The 16,347-nt window shown below is 40.8% G+C and overlaps 1 protein-coding gene across 3 annotated transcripts in view; it reads right to left on the reverse strand.

Moving 5' to 3' along the window:
* Positions 1 to 16,347, reverse strand: part of CEP95 (centrosomal protein 95) — a 63,811-nt gene that overhangs the window by 38,343 nt on the left and 9,121 nt on the right. For all 3 annotated transcript variants that reach the window (XM_021066757.1, XM_021066755.1, XM_021066756.1), the window contains 2 exons: positions 14,186 to 14,291; positions 10,535 to 10,650 (listed from right to left, as the gene is read on the reverse strand). In XM_021066757.1, the coding sequence (XP_020922416.1) occupies positions 10,535 to 10,650; positions 14,186 to 14,291 (222 nt within the window). The remainder of the gene's footprint in view (positions 1 to 10,534; positions 10,651 to 14,185; positions 14,292 to 16,347) is intronic.

Raw genomic sequence — 16,347 nt, forward strand, 5'->3', positions numbered from 1 at the left:
GACACCATAAAATTCCTAGAAGAGGACATAGGCAAAAGCTTCTCTGACATAAATCATACATATTTTTTTATTAGGTCAGTTCCCCAGGTCAAGAGAGTTAAACCAAAAATAAACAAATGGGACCTAATCAAACCTACAAGCTTTTGAACAGCAAAGGAAACAATAAAAAGAATAAAAAGAAAAGCTTCAGAATGGGGAAAAATATATGTAAACAATGCAACAAGAGCTTAATCTCCAAAATACACACACAACTCATACAACTCAACAACAAAAGAAACAACCCTATCTAAAAATGGACAGAAGACCTAATAAACATTTCTCCAGAGAAGACATACACATGGCTAGTAGGGACATGAAAAGATGCTCAACATCACTAATTATTAGAGAAATGCAAATCAATGAGGTGCTATTTCATACCGGTCAGAATGGTCATCACTAGAAAGTCTACAAATGGAGAGGGTGTGAAGAATAGGGAACCTTCCTACACTATTAGTCGGACTCTAAGTTGGTGTGACCACTATGGAAAAGAGTATGGAGGTTCCTCAGGAAAGTAAAAATAGAATTACCATATGATCCTGGGCATATAACTGAACAAAACTATAATTCAAAAAATACATGCACCCCTATATTCACAGCAGCATTATTCACAAAAGTCAATGTTAACAATCTAAACGTCCATCAACAGATGAATGGATGTGATACATAAACACAATGGAATACTACTCAGCCATGAAAAGAACAAAGTAATGCTATTTGCCACAACATGGATACAACTAAAGATTCTCAAATGAAGTGAAGTCAAAAAGAAAAAGACAAATACCACGTGATATCACTTACATGTGGAACCTAAAATATGGCACAAATGAACCTATTTATAGAACAGAAACAGACTCACAGATATGGAGAACAGACTTGTGGTTGCTGGGGTCGGTGGGGGGAAGAAGAGGGATGGATTGGGAGTTTGGGGTTAGTAGATGCAAACTATTACATTTAGAATGGATAACCAATGATGTCCTACTGTATAGCACAGGCAATTATATCCAATCTCCTGGGACAGACCATGATGGGGGAAAAAATGTGAAAAAGAATGAATATATATGTGTAACTAAATCACTTTGCTGTACAGCAGAAACCAGTACAACACTGTAAATCAACTATACTTTAATTAAAAAAAATCAACTATACTTTAATAAAAAAAATTTTTAGGAGTTCCTGTTGTGGCTGAGTGGGTTAAGAACCCAACATAGTATCTGTGAGGATGTGGGTTCAACTCCTGGTTTTGCTCAGTTGGTTAAGGATCTGGCATTGCCACAAGCCACAGTGTAGGTCCCAGATGTGGCTTGGATCCAGTGTTGCCATGGCTCTGGTGTAGGGCCTGCAGCTGCAGTTCCAATTCAACTCCTAGCCAGGAACTTCCATATACTCCAAGTGCGGCCATACAAAGAAAAAAAAATTTTTTTTTGGTCTTTTTGTCTTGTTGTTGTTGTTGTTGCTATTTCTTGGGCCGCTCCCTCGGCATATGGAGGTTCCCAGGCTAGGGGTCCAATCGGAACTGTAGCCACCGGCCTACGCCAGAGCCACAGCAATGCAGGATCCGAGCCGCGTCTGCAACCTACACCACAGCTCACGGCAACGCCAGATCATTAACCCACTGAGCAAGGGCAGGGACCGAACCCGCAACCTCATGGTTCCTAGTCGGATTCGTTAACCACTGCGCCACGACGGGAACTCCTTTTTTTTTTTTTTTTTTTTTTGTCTTTTTGTTGTAGAAAAAAAAAATTTTTTTAAACAAAAGCAGTAAAATCATCTATAGCCACAGTAAGTAATTAAGGGATAATCAAAACAATTAGATGTATCGTGGTAAGAATGATAGACATGAGGGCGGGTCGTCCTGTTGCTCAGGGTACGATCGGCGTGGGAGCTGTGGTGCAGGTGCAGCGGTCGGATCCCGGCTGGGCTCGGTGTAGGCAGCAGTACAGCTCGATTAGACCTAGCTGGAACTCCATATGCGCAGAGCGCCAAAAAAGCAAAAAAAAAAAAAAAAAAAAAAAAAAAAAAAAAAAAAAAAAAAAAAAAAATTAAGATATACATCGAGTTCCTGTTGTAGCTCAGCAGTAACAAACCCAAGTACTATCCATGAGGACAGAGGCTCAATTCCTGGCCCCAAACAGTGGGTTAAGTGGTGTTGCCATGAGCTGTGGTGCAGGTTGCAGATGTGGCTCGGATCCGGCATTGCCATGGCTGTGGTGTAGGCCAGCAGCTGCAGTTCTGATTTGACCCCTGGCCTGGGACTTCCATATGCTGTGGGTATGGCCATAAAAAGACAAATAAATAAATAAATAAATAAGACATGATATCATAACCAGTAATTATGAGATGTTCTCCTGTGGTGCAACAGGTTAAGGATTTGGTGTTTGTCACTGTAGCAGCTCAGGCTGCTGCTGTGGCACAGGTTTGATACCTGGCTGGGAACTTTCTATGGGTGCAGCCAAAACAAAACCAAAACAAAACAGTAACCATGAGTGAAGGAGAATATAAATGCAGGGTTGTTAAAATGCATTTGCAAGTAAGAGATCAGCAACTTTAAACTTCCATTTGAAGAGTTCCCGTTGTGGCTCAGCGGAAATGAATCTGACTAGTACCCATGAGGACACAGGTTCGACCCAGGCCTCGCTCAGTGGGTTAAGGATCTGGTGTTGCTGTAGCATAGGCCAGCAGTTACAGCTCTGATTAACCTCTAGCCTGGGAACCTACATATCCTGTGAGGCCCTAAAAAGTAAAAAAGAGAAACAAAAACTTCATTTTCAAATGGAAATTTAAAAAACTGGGGTAGCAATACTTATATCAGACAAAATAGACATTAAAGACATTAAAGGGTCAATTCAAGATGATGTAACAATTTTAAGTATATGAACCCAAATAGATCAAGCAAATATTAACAGACATAAAAGGAAAAACTGCCACTATCGCAGTAATAGGAAGGGACTTTAACAGCCTACTAACATCAATTGAAAGATCATCTAGAAAGAAAATAAGGAAACAATGTCCTTCAATGACACATTAGACTAGATGGGCTTAACAGTTATAAATATAGAACATTCCATCCAAAAGCAGTGGAATACATATTCTTCTCAACTGCACATGGAACATCCTCCAGGACAGATCACATGCCAGGCTACAAAACAAGCCTTGGTAAATTTAAGAAAACTGAAATTAGATCAAGCATCTTTTCTGACCACAGTGCTATGAGACTAGAAATCAACTACAAGGATAAAAAAAAAATGCAAAAAACACAAACATGTGGAGACTTAGCAATATGCTACTAAACAATCAATGCATCACTGAAGAAATCATAGAGGAACTGAAAAACACCTGGAGACACATGAAAATAAAACACAACAATCCAAAATCTACAGGATGCTCAAAAACAACACAATAATCCAAAATCTATGGGATGCAGCAAAAACAGTTCTAAGAAAGAAGTTACCTCAGGAAACAAAATTCTCAAACTAACTTTACTCTTACAGGAACTAGAAAAAAGTAAGAAAAAACAAAACCCAAAATTAGTAGATGGAAAGAAATCATGAAGATCAAAGCAGAAATAGATAAAATAGAGAATGAACAACAACAACAAAAGATCAATGAAACTAAGAGTTGGTTCTTTGAAAAGACAACAAAATTGATAACTTTTAGCCTCACATCAAGAAAGCGAGACATGGTCCAAATCAATAAAATCAGAAATGAAAAAGAAGTTACAACCAGCACCAAAGAAGTACAAAAGACCATAAGAGATTACTACAAACAACTATATGCAAATAAAACAGACAACATAGAAGCAATGTACAAATTCTCCAAAACGTACAATATCCCAAGACTGAACCATAAAGACATGGAAAATATGAACAAACCAATTACCAGTAATGAAACTGAATCAGCAACTTAAAAACCCCCAACAAACAACAGTCCAGGACCAGATGGCTTCATAGGGGTTTATACCAAACAGAGAACAGTTAATAACTATCCCTCTCAAACTACTCCAGAAAATTGCAGAGGAAGGAACACTTTCAAACCTATTCTATGAGGCCACCATCACCCTGATATAAAAACCAAAGACACCACAAAAAAAGAAATTTACAGGCCAATATCACTGATGTACACAGACACAAAAATTCTCAACAAAATATTAGCAAATCAAATCCAACAATGCGGAGTTCCCGTCGTGGCGCAGTGGTTAACGAATCCGACTAGGAATCATGAGGTTGCGGGTTCGGTCCCTGCCCTTGCTCAGTGGGTTAACGATCCGGTGTTGCCGTGAGCTGTGGTGTAGATTGCAGACGTGGCTCGGTTCCCGCACTGCTGTGGCTCTGACGTAGGCCGGTGGCTACAGCTCCGATTCAACCCCTAGCCTGGGAACCTCCATATGCCACGGGAGCGGCCCAAGAAATAGCAACAACAACAACAACAAGACAAAAACAAAAACAAAACCAACAAATTAAAAAACAAAAATCCTATGATCATCTCAATAAATGCAGAAAAAGCTTCTGACAAAACTCAACATCCATTTGTCATTTAAAAACAAAAACAAACAAACAAAAAAAAACAACCATTCTCCAGAAAGTGGGAACAGAGAGAACATACCTCAGCATAATAAAGGCTATACGTGACAAGCACACAGCTAACACCATGCTCAACAGTGAAAAGATGAAAGCATTTCCCCTAAGATGTTATGCAGATGACATGATGCTGTGACATACAAAATCCTAAAGATGTTTTTAGGAAACTACTAGAGCTCATTAATGAATCTGGTAAAGTTGCTGGATACAAAAATAATATACAAAAATCTGTGCATTTCTATACATTAACAACAAAATATCAGAAAGAGAAATTAAGGAAACAATCCCATTTACCATCCCATTAAAAATAATAAAATATTCCACCAGCAGCAGCACCAGGAGGAGTGGACAGTGGTCAGCTCTGGAACTCCAACAGTGCCAGCAGTGGACAGAGGGGACTTGTCACTGCCCCTTCCATCCATGCCCAAAACCACACTCCTGGACCCTTCACCCTAGTGACTGACTGACCTCAGCTTCTCCCTCTGAAGTTCGAGTCTCCAAAAATCAGAATATGGGCTGGGAGGGAGGTGGGAGGTAGGCAGGCTGCAGGGAAAAGCTTGATCTCTGTTTCTCTCAGGAGCAGTTTGGGCATCCCCAGCTCTTTTCTCCTCTTCCCCTGTGAAGATGACCCAGATCTTGCTTCTTTCCCAAGGAGAAATGAGGTACTCCTCCTGTCCTTGAAGGATCTCCTCTCTCCTAGCCTTTGTCACCATGCTCTTCCCTATGACCAGCCCTGCAAGAAACTCCCTGCCAAGCTCTGCCACGATGCTGAGCTACCCTCACCAGCCAGATTTCAATACCAGAGAAAGGCAAATTCAGAGAGAGCTGATGGTGGCAATATCATCTATGGAAGGGGAGCCTTTTAACTACAATTTGGAACTTATTTTCTAAAGTCTATTTTGTAACAGTTTATTTAAGTTTAAAAGAAAAAAACAAAACAAAACAAAAAAAAAAAACAGGAGTTGTTCCCATCGGGGCTCAGTGGTAACAAACCCAACTAGTATTCATGAAGATGCGTTTGATCCCTGGCCTTGTTCAGTGTGAGCTGTGGTGTAGGTCACAAATGTGCCTCAGATCTGGCATTGCTGTGGCTGTGGTATAGGCTGGCAGCTGTAGCTCCAGTTCAACCCCTAGCCTGGGAACTTCCATATGCCATGGATGTGGCCCAAAAAAGACAAAAAAAAAAAAAAAAAAATCCAAATGCTAAATGTAAGAATAAACATACCTAAGGACCTAAAAGACATGTACTCCAAAACCTATAAGACACTAATGAGAGAAACTGAAGAGGACACAAATGGAAAGATATACTATGTCCATGAACTGAAGAATTAATATTGTCAAAATGACCATACTATCAATGCAACCCTTATCAATACACCAAGGGCATTTTTCACGGAACTAGAAAAAATAAATTTAAAATTTATATGGAAACAGGAGTTCCCATCGTGGCACAGTGGTTAACGCATCTGACTAGGAACCATGAGGTTGCGGGTTGGGTCCCTGCCCTTGCTCAGTGGGTTAAGGATCTGGTGTTGCCCTGAGCTGTGGTGTAGGTTGTAGACATGGCTCGGATCCTGTGTTGCTGTGGCTCTGGCGCAGGCTGGCAGCTACACCTCTGATTAGACCCCTAGCCTGGGAACCTCCATATGCCGTGGGAGCGGCCCAAGAAATGGCAAAAAGACAACAAAAAAAAATCTGTATGGAAACAAAAAAAGACCTTGAATAGCCAAAACAATCTTTAAAAAGACAGAGCTGGAGAAATCATGCTGCCTGACTTCAGACTACACTGCAAGATTCTAATAATCAAGACAGCATGATAACAGCACAAAACCAGCCACACAGGACAGATGGAACAGAAGAGAGCACGGGAAATAAATAAACCTATACACTTACACTCAATCTATGACAAAGGAGTCAAGAATACACAGTGGAGAAAATACAGTCTCTTCAATAAGTCGTGCTGGGAAAATAGAACAGCAACATGTAAAACAATGAAATCAGAAAATTTTCTCCCATCATATACAATTAAAAAAAAACCTATAATGGATTAGAGATCTAAATCTAAGACTGAAAACCATAAAACTTCTAGCAAAAAAACAATGGCAGAATACTTTTTGTTTGACATATACGAATGTGAATATGAATTATAGCAATACTTTTTTGGATCTGTCTCCCTAAAGCAAAGGAAATAAAAGCAAAAATAAATGGCACCTAGTTGGATTTAAAATCTTTTGCACAGCAAAGGAAACCACTGACAAAAAAGATAACCTTTAAAACTAGGAAATACTTGCTAATAACATGACCAGTAAGGGGTTAATATCCAAACTATATAAACAGCTCATACAACTCAACATCAAAAAAATTAAACAATCTAATTAAAAAATGAGCAAAAGACCTGAATAGACATTTTCCCAAAGAAGACATACAGATTGCCAATAGGCACAAGAGATGCTCAACATCGCTAATCATCAGAGAAATACAAAACCACAATAAGAGATCACCTCACACTTGTCAGAATGATTATGATTTAAAACCACAAATAACAAATGATGGTGAGGATGTGAAACCCTTATACAATGTTGGGGATGTAAATTGGTGCAGCCACTGTGGGAAAAAGTATGGAGGGTTCTCAAAAACTAAAAATGGAACTACCACGACCCAGCAATTCTACTAGTGGCTATATATTCCCCCCCCCCAAAAAAATAGAGAACACTAATTTGAAAAGATGTGTGCACCCCAATGTTCCACAGCAACATTATTTACAATGGCCAGGAGATGGAAGTAACCTAAGTGTTCCTCAACAGATGAATGGAGAAAAAGGATGCTTTACATATATGTATATATGTGTGTACAATAAAACACTAGGGAGCCATAAAAATGAAAATTTTGCCATTTGCAACAACATGGATGGACTTGGAGAGTATTATGCTAAGTGAAATAAGTCAGAGAAAGACAAATATTGCATGATATTACTTATATGTGAAATCTAAAAAATAAACTAGTGACCATAACACCAAGGAAACAGACTTGCAAATAGAATAAACTAGTGGTTAGCAGTGGGGAGAAGGGCAAGATAGTGGTAGGGGGTTAAGAGGAACAAATTATTATATATAAAATAAATAAGCTACAGGGATATATTGTATAACAGGGAATATAGCTAATATTTGATAATAACTATAAATGGAGTATATCCCTTTTATTATTTTTTTTCTCTTGTACCCACAGCATGCAGAAGTTCCCAGGCCAAGCCACAGCAGTGACACTGTCAAATCCTTAACTGCTAGGCCACCAGGGAACTCCTGGAGTATACCTTTAAAAACTGTGAATCAGGAATTCTCTTGTGGTGCAGGGAGTTAAGGATCCTGTGGTGTCACTGCAGCGGTTTGGGTTGCTGCTGTGGTGTGGCCCAGAAACTCCTACATGCCTCAGCAAGGTCAAAAATAAAAAACTGTGAATCATTATGTGTACACCTATAACATACAATATTGTATATCAACTGTATCTCAATAAAAAAGATTTAAGAAAAAAATACTGTACTGCATATTTGAAAGTTGCTAATAGAGTAGATCTTGAAAGTTCTCATCACCAAGAAAAAAAATTTGTAACTTTGTGGTGATGAGTATTAACTAGATATACTGTAGCAATCATTTTGCAATATATACAAGAATCAGTACTGCATACCTGTATAACTGATATATGTCAATTATACTGCAAAAAAACTTATAGGCTTAAGAATTAAAGCCTAAATTAGATGTCTATGAACATATATGATGGCATTTATCTGATAATTTATTTATTTACTTTTGTCTTTTTGCCATTTCTTGGGCCGCTTCCGCGGCATATGGAGGTTCCCAGGCTAGGGGTTGAATCGGAGCTGTAGCTGCCGGCCTCCACCAGAGCCACAGCAACACGGGATCCCAGCCTCATCTGTAACCTACACCACAGCTCATGGCCACACCGGATCCTTAACCCACTGAGCAAGGGCAGGGATCGAACCCTCAACCTCATGGTTCCTAGTTGGATTCGTTAACCACTGCGCCACGACGGGAACTCCTATCTGATAATTTAAATCTAGATGTAAAAGGAAGTTACTATATGACATTAAACCCAAACACCTTAGCCTGGCTTTTCTGTTAATCTTTCCTTTTTCTTTAACTGCATTATAATCTAAACAGTTAAAATACGAAAACAAGTGATTCAATTTTAACAGATAGAACCTTTCTATGTGGCACTTGCTATCACAGAGCCCCATTTCTAAAACCACTATCCCTTCCATCTGACTCTCTGCCTTGAAGAATGTTTCTTCAAGGCAGAGGGTCAGATGCATTAATTACATTTGACTCTGGTCACTCCACTACTTTGCCCAACCTAGTGGCAAATACGTGTCTTTGGTCTACTGTCTGACCTTCCAGACTTCTCTGAACATAATTCCTTGGAATGGAGATAGTGTCTACTCCTTGGAAATCAGAATAGTAATGCTAAAAGGGATTTCAGAAGACAGTCTAGTTGAATTCTCTACTTTTAACACTTGAAGAAACAAGGGGTCAGATAAGTAGGGCCTTGTCCAAAGTCACAAGCCAGTAGTAAAGTCTGGATGAGAATGTTGGCCACTTAATTACCATAACTTAATGGACTTACTTCTACGCTAGAATTCTTCTGCTTCCATTAAAAAAAAAAAAAATACTTATTGTGGGCCTGATGTTTTGCTAATTTTTAGAATACTAAGATGAATATAAATAATTTTATTATTTGTCTTATCTATTGATAGCCTCCACAAGTGGAATGTAAGCTCCATAAGGGAAGGGATTTGTGTCTGTTTTTTTTTTTTTTTTTGTCTTTTTTTTTGCTATTTCTTTGGGCCGCTCCTGCGGCATATGGAGGTTCCCAGGCTAGGGGTCGAATCAGAGCTGTAGCCACTGGCCTACGCCAGAGCCACAGCAACACAGGATCCGAGCCGCGTCTGCAACCTACACCACAACTCATGGCAACGCCGGATTGTTAACCCACTGAGCAAGGGCAGGGACCGAACCTGCAATGTCATGGTTCCTAGTCGGATTCGTTAACCACTGCGCCACGACGGGAACTCCTGTGTCTGTTTTGTTTACCACTTTATCACCATTGCCTGGCACAGGGGAGGCACTCAATAAATATTTGCTGAATGAATATGAGATGGTTACTCTCACTGGAATTCACAGTTTACAGAATAGTCAAAATTACAGCACAATGTGAGAATGGTATTATTGAAATAAGGCAAAAAGGTCACACTGTAAGAATACAGAACCTCAGAGGCTGGGCTTTGTACAGAGTGAGTCTGCCAGGAACAGAAAGGAAAAGAAACAATATGATGCCAACAGAAAAGCAAGGCAACCAAGGTGGGCAGAACAGGGGGTGGATGGCTAAAGAAGGGCAAGATGAGAGGCTCAAAATGGGCTTGAAAGATTGGAGAAGGGTAAAATGAGAGGCTCAAAATGGGCTTGAAAAATATTCAGATTTACTAAGTATACGGCAGTAGACTGCTAGAAACGTGACCTGAAGCCTGAAGAAAAAATGCCACTGGATATACAGACTTGGTTGAAATCATGAAAAAAAGTCAGTCACCCAGCTCAGGAAACTACATTTAGCGGTATTCTGAGTGTGATCAGACCATTAAGCTGCAACGAGAATTTTCTTCCCAGGTTATCAGGTCCTATCTATCACAGGACAAACTTGCATCTACCCATCAGTCCACTGGGGCTCCCACTTGACCCATTTTGGACAACTGTCAATAGTTAGTGGGTAATGGTGGTATTCCGAAATTTCAGTTTTGTTGTCCAGTTAGGGCTCTTTCTATTCTCAACTTTTAAACACTCTCAAACATATCTATTTACATTTTCATAGTTGTATGTTGAATAATAACTGATATTTAAAGTTTAACTACTCACCATTACTTCTCAGAGAAAAGGTATGTGCTGTGTCTCCAAGTCTAATTATTTCTCCTGTAGATTCCGCTTCATCTCCATCCCAAGAGGGGCCCAACACCTCAGACGACAAGGAACACCTGAAAGAGTTCCCTCGCTTAGTCAGTGCCTGGCCTGACCACTAAGGGCCCTTTCCGTGAGGACCCAGAAAGCTGCTTCATTCAAGCTGCTTATCTGTTTTAATTGATATATGTATGGTGGAAAAAGCTGCATATAAAATGTCAAGGACTAGATGCGTAAAAGAATACACAGAGGAAACAACGAACACTGGTTACAAGTGTGGAAGGTAGGAGAATCAGGGTATTAACTTTCCACTAACGATCTTCATATTTTCTTTTTTGGCTGTCCCAAGGTGTATGAAGTTCCCAGAGTTGCAATCTGTGCCATTGCTGAGGCAATGCTAGATCCTTAACCCACTGTGCTGGGCTATGGATTGAACTTGCACCCCAGTGCACCCCAGTGCTCCCAGTGCTGCAGAGACGCTGCCAATCCCACTGTGCCACAGCAGGAACTCCTTTGTACTACTGTTTCACTTGTGTACTTTCAAATAAAACCTAATAAACAAAGTCAAGAAATTCATCTTATGACGGTCTCCTTTAAAATATTATTTTCTAGGGAGTTTCCACTATGGTGCAATGGGATTGGTGACATTTTGGGAGCACTAGGATGCAGTTTCGATCCCTGGCCGTGCACAGTGGGTTAAGGATCTGGCATTGCTGCGACTGCAGCTCGGATCTGATCCCTGGCCTGGGAACTCCATATGCCTTGGGGCGGCTAAAAAAAAAAAAAAAGGTAAGACTTTCTACAATGTACTATATTCAAATAAGAAGAGGCTTTACGGAGTTCCTGTCGTGGCGCAGTGGTTAACGAATCCAACTAGGAACCATGAGGTTGCGGGTTCGGTCCCTGCCCTTGCTCAGTGGGTTAACGATCCGGCGTTGCCGTGAGCTGTGGTGTAGGTTGCAGATGCGGCTCGGATCCCGCGTTGCTGTGGCTCTGGCGTAGGCCGGTGGCTACAGCTCCGATTCAACCCCTAGCCTGGGAACCTCCATATGCCACGGAGTGGCCCAAGAAATAGCAACAACAACAACAAAAAAAGACAAAAAAAAAAAAAGAAGAGGCTTTGCCTGTGCTTTTCAAACCATGACGACCTCCATATTTAAAAGAAAGTCACAGTATCATGTTCAACCCCCACTTAGTGGAACTACAATCAAAACTGCAATAACACTGTATTTTGCCTATGAAAATAGCACAATTTTTTTTTCTTTTTTTGCTTTTGCTTTTTAGGGTCACACCCTCGGCACATGAAGTTCCCAGGCTAGGGGTCAAACTGGAGCAGCAGCTGCTGGCCCATGTCACAGACATAGCAACACTAGATCTGAGCCGTGTCTGCAACTAACACTAGAGCCCACAGCAATGCCAGATCCTTAACCCACAGAGCAAAGCTAGGGATGAAACCTGCAACCTCATGGATACTAGTCAGATTCATTACCACTGAGCCACAATGGGAACGCCCAAAACAGCACAAATTTTAAAACTCTGGTATTGGTCAACAATACTGGTTCATGAGGGTGCAATAATCCAGCATTTTTACATTGCTGGTAAATGTATAAATACCCTTTTAGAAAGCAATTTGGCAACTTTTAGCAGCCTTATAGTCTTTGACTCTGAATGTAACTTAATACATGGGCAGGAGAGGAGTTCTCTTCGTGGCTCAGTGTTTAATGAATCTGACTAGAAACCATGAGGTTGCAGGTTCGATCCCTGGCCTTGCTCAGTGGGTTAACGATCTGGCATTGCCATGAGCTGTGGTGTAGGTCACAGATATGGCTCGGATCCTGGGTTGCTGTGGCTGTGGCGTAGGCCAGTGGCTCCAGCTCCGATTCGACCCCTAACCTGGGAACCTCCATATGCTGTGAAAGTGGCCCGAGAAATGGCAAAATAATAATAATAATAATAATTATATATATATATATATATGGGCAAGAGAAGGGAGGAAAAAATAAAAGTAGGTATCACATTAAAGAAACAGTAATATAAGAAACACAGAAAAGGAGTTCCCATCGTGGCTCAGTGGTTAACGAATCTGACGAGGAACCATGAGGTTGTGGGTTTGATCCCTGGCCTTGCTCAGTGGGTTAAAGATCCGGTGTTGCCATAAGCTGTGGTGTAGTTTGAAGACTCGGCTTGGATCCCATGTTGCTGTGGCTCTGGCATAGGCCGGCAGCTACAGCTCCAATTAGACCCCTAGCCTGGGAAACTCCATATGCTGAGGGTGCGGCTCTAGAACCAGCCAAAAGGCAAAACAAACAAAAAAACAGAAAAAACTACCACCACTGTAAAAGAGTGGTTTAGTAAATTATGATGCACTCAAATGAATGGTATGTTATACAGTGATTAATTATGATCTTTTCCATTTAGGAAAAGACTTAATGTGTTAAATTTTATTTATTTATTTATTTTATTTTATTTTTTTGTCTTTTTTTTTTTTGCTATTTCTTTGGGCTGCTCCCGCGGCATGTGGAGGTACCCAGGCTAGGGGTTGAATCGGAGCTGTAGCCACTGGCCCACGCCAGAGCCACAGCAACGCGGGATCTGAGCCACATCTGCAACCTACACCACAGCTCACGGCAACGCCGGATCGTTAACCCACTGAGCAAGGGCAGGGACCGAACCCGCAACCTCATGATTCCTAGTCGGATTCGTTAACCACTGCGCCACGACAGGAACTCCTAATGTGTTAAATTTTAAAATGCAGGAAACAAAATTACACACATAAGGTGACTAAATCCAAAAAAAAGAAAAACTCAGTACCAAAGATTAAAGTACAGGAGCTCCCATCATGGCTCAGTGGTTAATGAAACTGACAGTTTGATCCCTGGCCTCGCTCAGTGGGTAAAGAATCCTAAAGAATCTGCGTTGCCTTGAGCTGTGTTGTAGGTCGCAGATGCAATTCAGATCCCACACTGCTGTGGCTGTGGTACAGGTCAGCAGCTTCAGCTCTGATTGGATCCCTAGCCTGGGAACCTCCATATACCGTGGGTAGAGCCCTAGAAAGACAGAAAAAGAAAAAAAAAGATTAAAGTACAACAAAATGTTGACAAGCAATTATTCAGTTCTGAAAGAGGTTATCTTTTATTCTTTTTTTTTTTGCTTCTTTTTTATTTCTTGGTACTTTCTAAGATTTTTGCAAGAAACAAAGTACTTTGATGATTGAGGGAAATTGTAAAATCTAATTATGTGGTTAATGGGAGAATTAAGTATTACATATTGCTTGAGGATATTTTTGATCCCCACCTCCTTGTGCCTGCAGCATGGAAGTTGTGGGCCAGGGATCAAACCGACACCATAGCAGCTACCCAAGCCACTGCAGTGACAATGTCAGATCCTTAACCTACTGCACCACAAGGGAACTCCACAGCTTGAGGTTCTTAAAACTCCCTCCAGGAGGTTTAAAATATGAGAGGTTAGTAAAATTTTCACATTAGCTTTTTCTGTTTTGGTTTGGCTTTTTGCTGCCATTCCGGCATACTGTGTGCAATTTTAATTCTTAACAGAAGGAAAAGCATAACTTGTTTAAGTTCTTTGATTAAATTCATAGACACTGAATGCTACCTCTCAAAAGAAACTCTTTTCCATGATGATCTGGATTCTTTAGTACTTTCTGGCTCTTCTATAGGTTCTCCTTGATGGGACTCTTTAAAACTCTGTCCAGTTTCACCTGTTTAGAACAGATAAAAATAATAAATGACAAGTTAATGCAACTATTTCTCTACAGGGGATAGACAGAGGTGAGGACAGTAAAATACTCGCAACCTCTTCCTGGTAAACTGGACTCTTGTGAAAGTGAAATAAGAAATTACCTACAATTGGGCGTTCCCGTTGTGGCTCAGTGGTTAACGAATCCGACTAGGAATCATGAGGTTGTGGGTTCGGTCCCTGCCCTTGCTCAGTGGGTTAACGATCCAGCGTTGCCGTGAGCTGTGGTGTAGGTCACAGACACGGCTCGGATCCCGCATTGCTATGCGTCTGGCGTAGGCCGGCAGCTACAGCTCCAATTAGACCCCTAGCCTGGGAACCTCCATATGCCACGGGAGCGGCCCAAGAAATGGCAAAAAGACAAAAAGACAAAAAAAAAAAAAAAAAAAAAAAAGAAAGAAGAAGAAATTGTCTACAATGAAAATGCATTACTTGCATAGCAAAGAAGCAAACACAAGTACTGCCTTAAAAGCAGTTTCTACGGTTATATTAGCAATGGCTTTATTTTTTAAGTTAGGCAGTAGTTCATTTGTTATTCTTTGTATCTCTCTGAGGCAAGATGACTAGGGAATGGCTTCAAAAAAACATGACTGTGTCAGCCTACCTCAAGCTCCAAGACAATCAAACCCTAGCCTAAGAGTGAGACCATATCAAAGCATGGATGAAATTTTCCTTAAGATCATCAACCTCTTTTCTACTGCAACATACCTGAGAAATACACTTTCAGTATTTCTCATGAGGGGAGTGATTTCAGGAGGAATGTGGATGAAATCTCCTACTTCACATCTACCCTTCTGGATGTTCTCAACCTACTTCAAGAGATTCTTCTACTCAAATATCCACCTTCGCTTCTTTCTTTTCATTTCTTTTTAGGGCCACACCTGTGGCATGTGGACGTTCCGGGCTAAGGGTCGAATTGGAGCCACAGCTGGTGGCCTACAGACACATGGCCACAGCCACATGGGATCCAAGCCGTGTCTGCAATCTACACCCACAGGCTTGCTTGCAGCAGCACCGGATCCTTAACCTATTGGGTGAGGCCAGGGATCGAACCTGCATCCTTACTAATACGATTCAAGTTCTTAACCCCCTAAGCCATAATGGGAACTCTGCACCTTCACTTTTTTCTATTTCTTTATTCACCAAACATTTTAACAATATTAGTCATTTATTGTGAGTTAGGTTTAGTACTAAACTACTTAACCACATCTACTTATTTAACATTCATACGTTCATAAAAGAATTTCAGATGAGAAAACTAAAACTTAGAGAGCATTGCTCATACAGTGAGAGATGAAACTTAGTGAGTTGTACAGCTAGGGGCATCAGTGAGTCCAGAGCCTGCCTTCAAAGCCCTTGTTCTTCAGTGGTAAATGGCAATGCTAGCTCAGGTACTAGAAGTAACTGTTCAGCACATCTGATATAACTAGTGATAATAAAGATTTATTTTCCATTATTACTTGGCATTTTGAAGATTCTGATCAGTTCTAGGTAATACTATATAAACTTGGATCTGCAAAGGTGAGAATCAGAGTTTAGAAAACATTATCCAACTACTGTACTATCACATACAAAGGCCACATTTAAACAGCCCCCTAATAGCAGCACTAAGCTCATCACATCCTACTGACCCACCCTGGGAAGATTTCAAACCCCCTCCAGGATTTCATTATTACAAGGCTCACACATAAGTACCTCTTAGGTCTGTCCTCCTCTCTCCATCCCCACTGTCTATCATCTCTCCCCTACCTGCAATCACACACTACACATAAAAACTGCTGTCATTGGAACACTTCAAATTAATCTCTTAAAGGTAGTTTTCGTCTTTACTCTCACTGCTAAAATGACTAAAAAGCCACAAAGCATTGCAATACCTATTGGCAGCCTTGAATTAGGTTGTTTTTTTTTTTTTTTTTTTTTGGTCTTTTTGCCATTTCTTGGGCTGCTCCCTAATTGGAGCTATAGCCACTGGCCTACGCCAGAGCCACAGCAACGCAGGATCCGAGCCACACCTGTGA

The sequence above is a fragment of the Sus scrofa genome, chromosome 12 (assembly GCF_000003025.6).
Source record: "Sus scrofa isolate TJ Tabasco breed Duroc chromosome 12, Sscrofa11.1, whole genome shotgun sequence".
NCBI lineage: Eukaryota > Metazoa > Chordata > Mammalia > Artiodactyla > Suidae > Sus > Sus scrofa.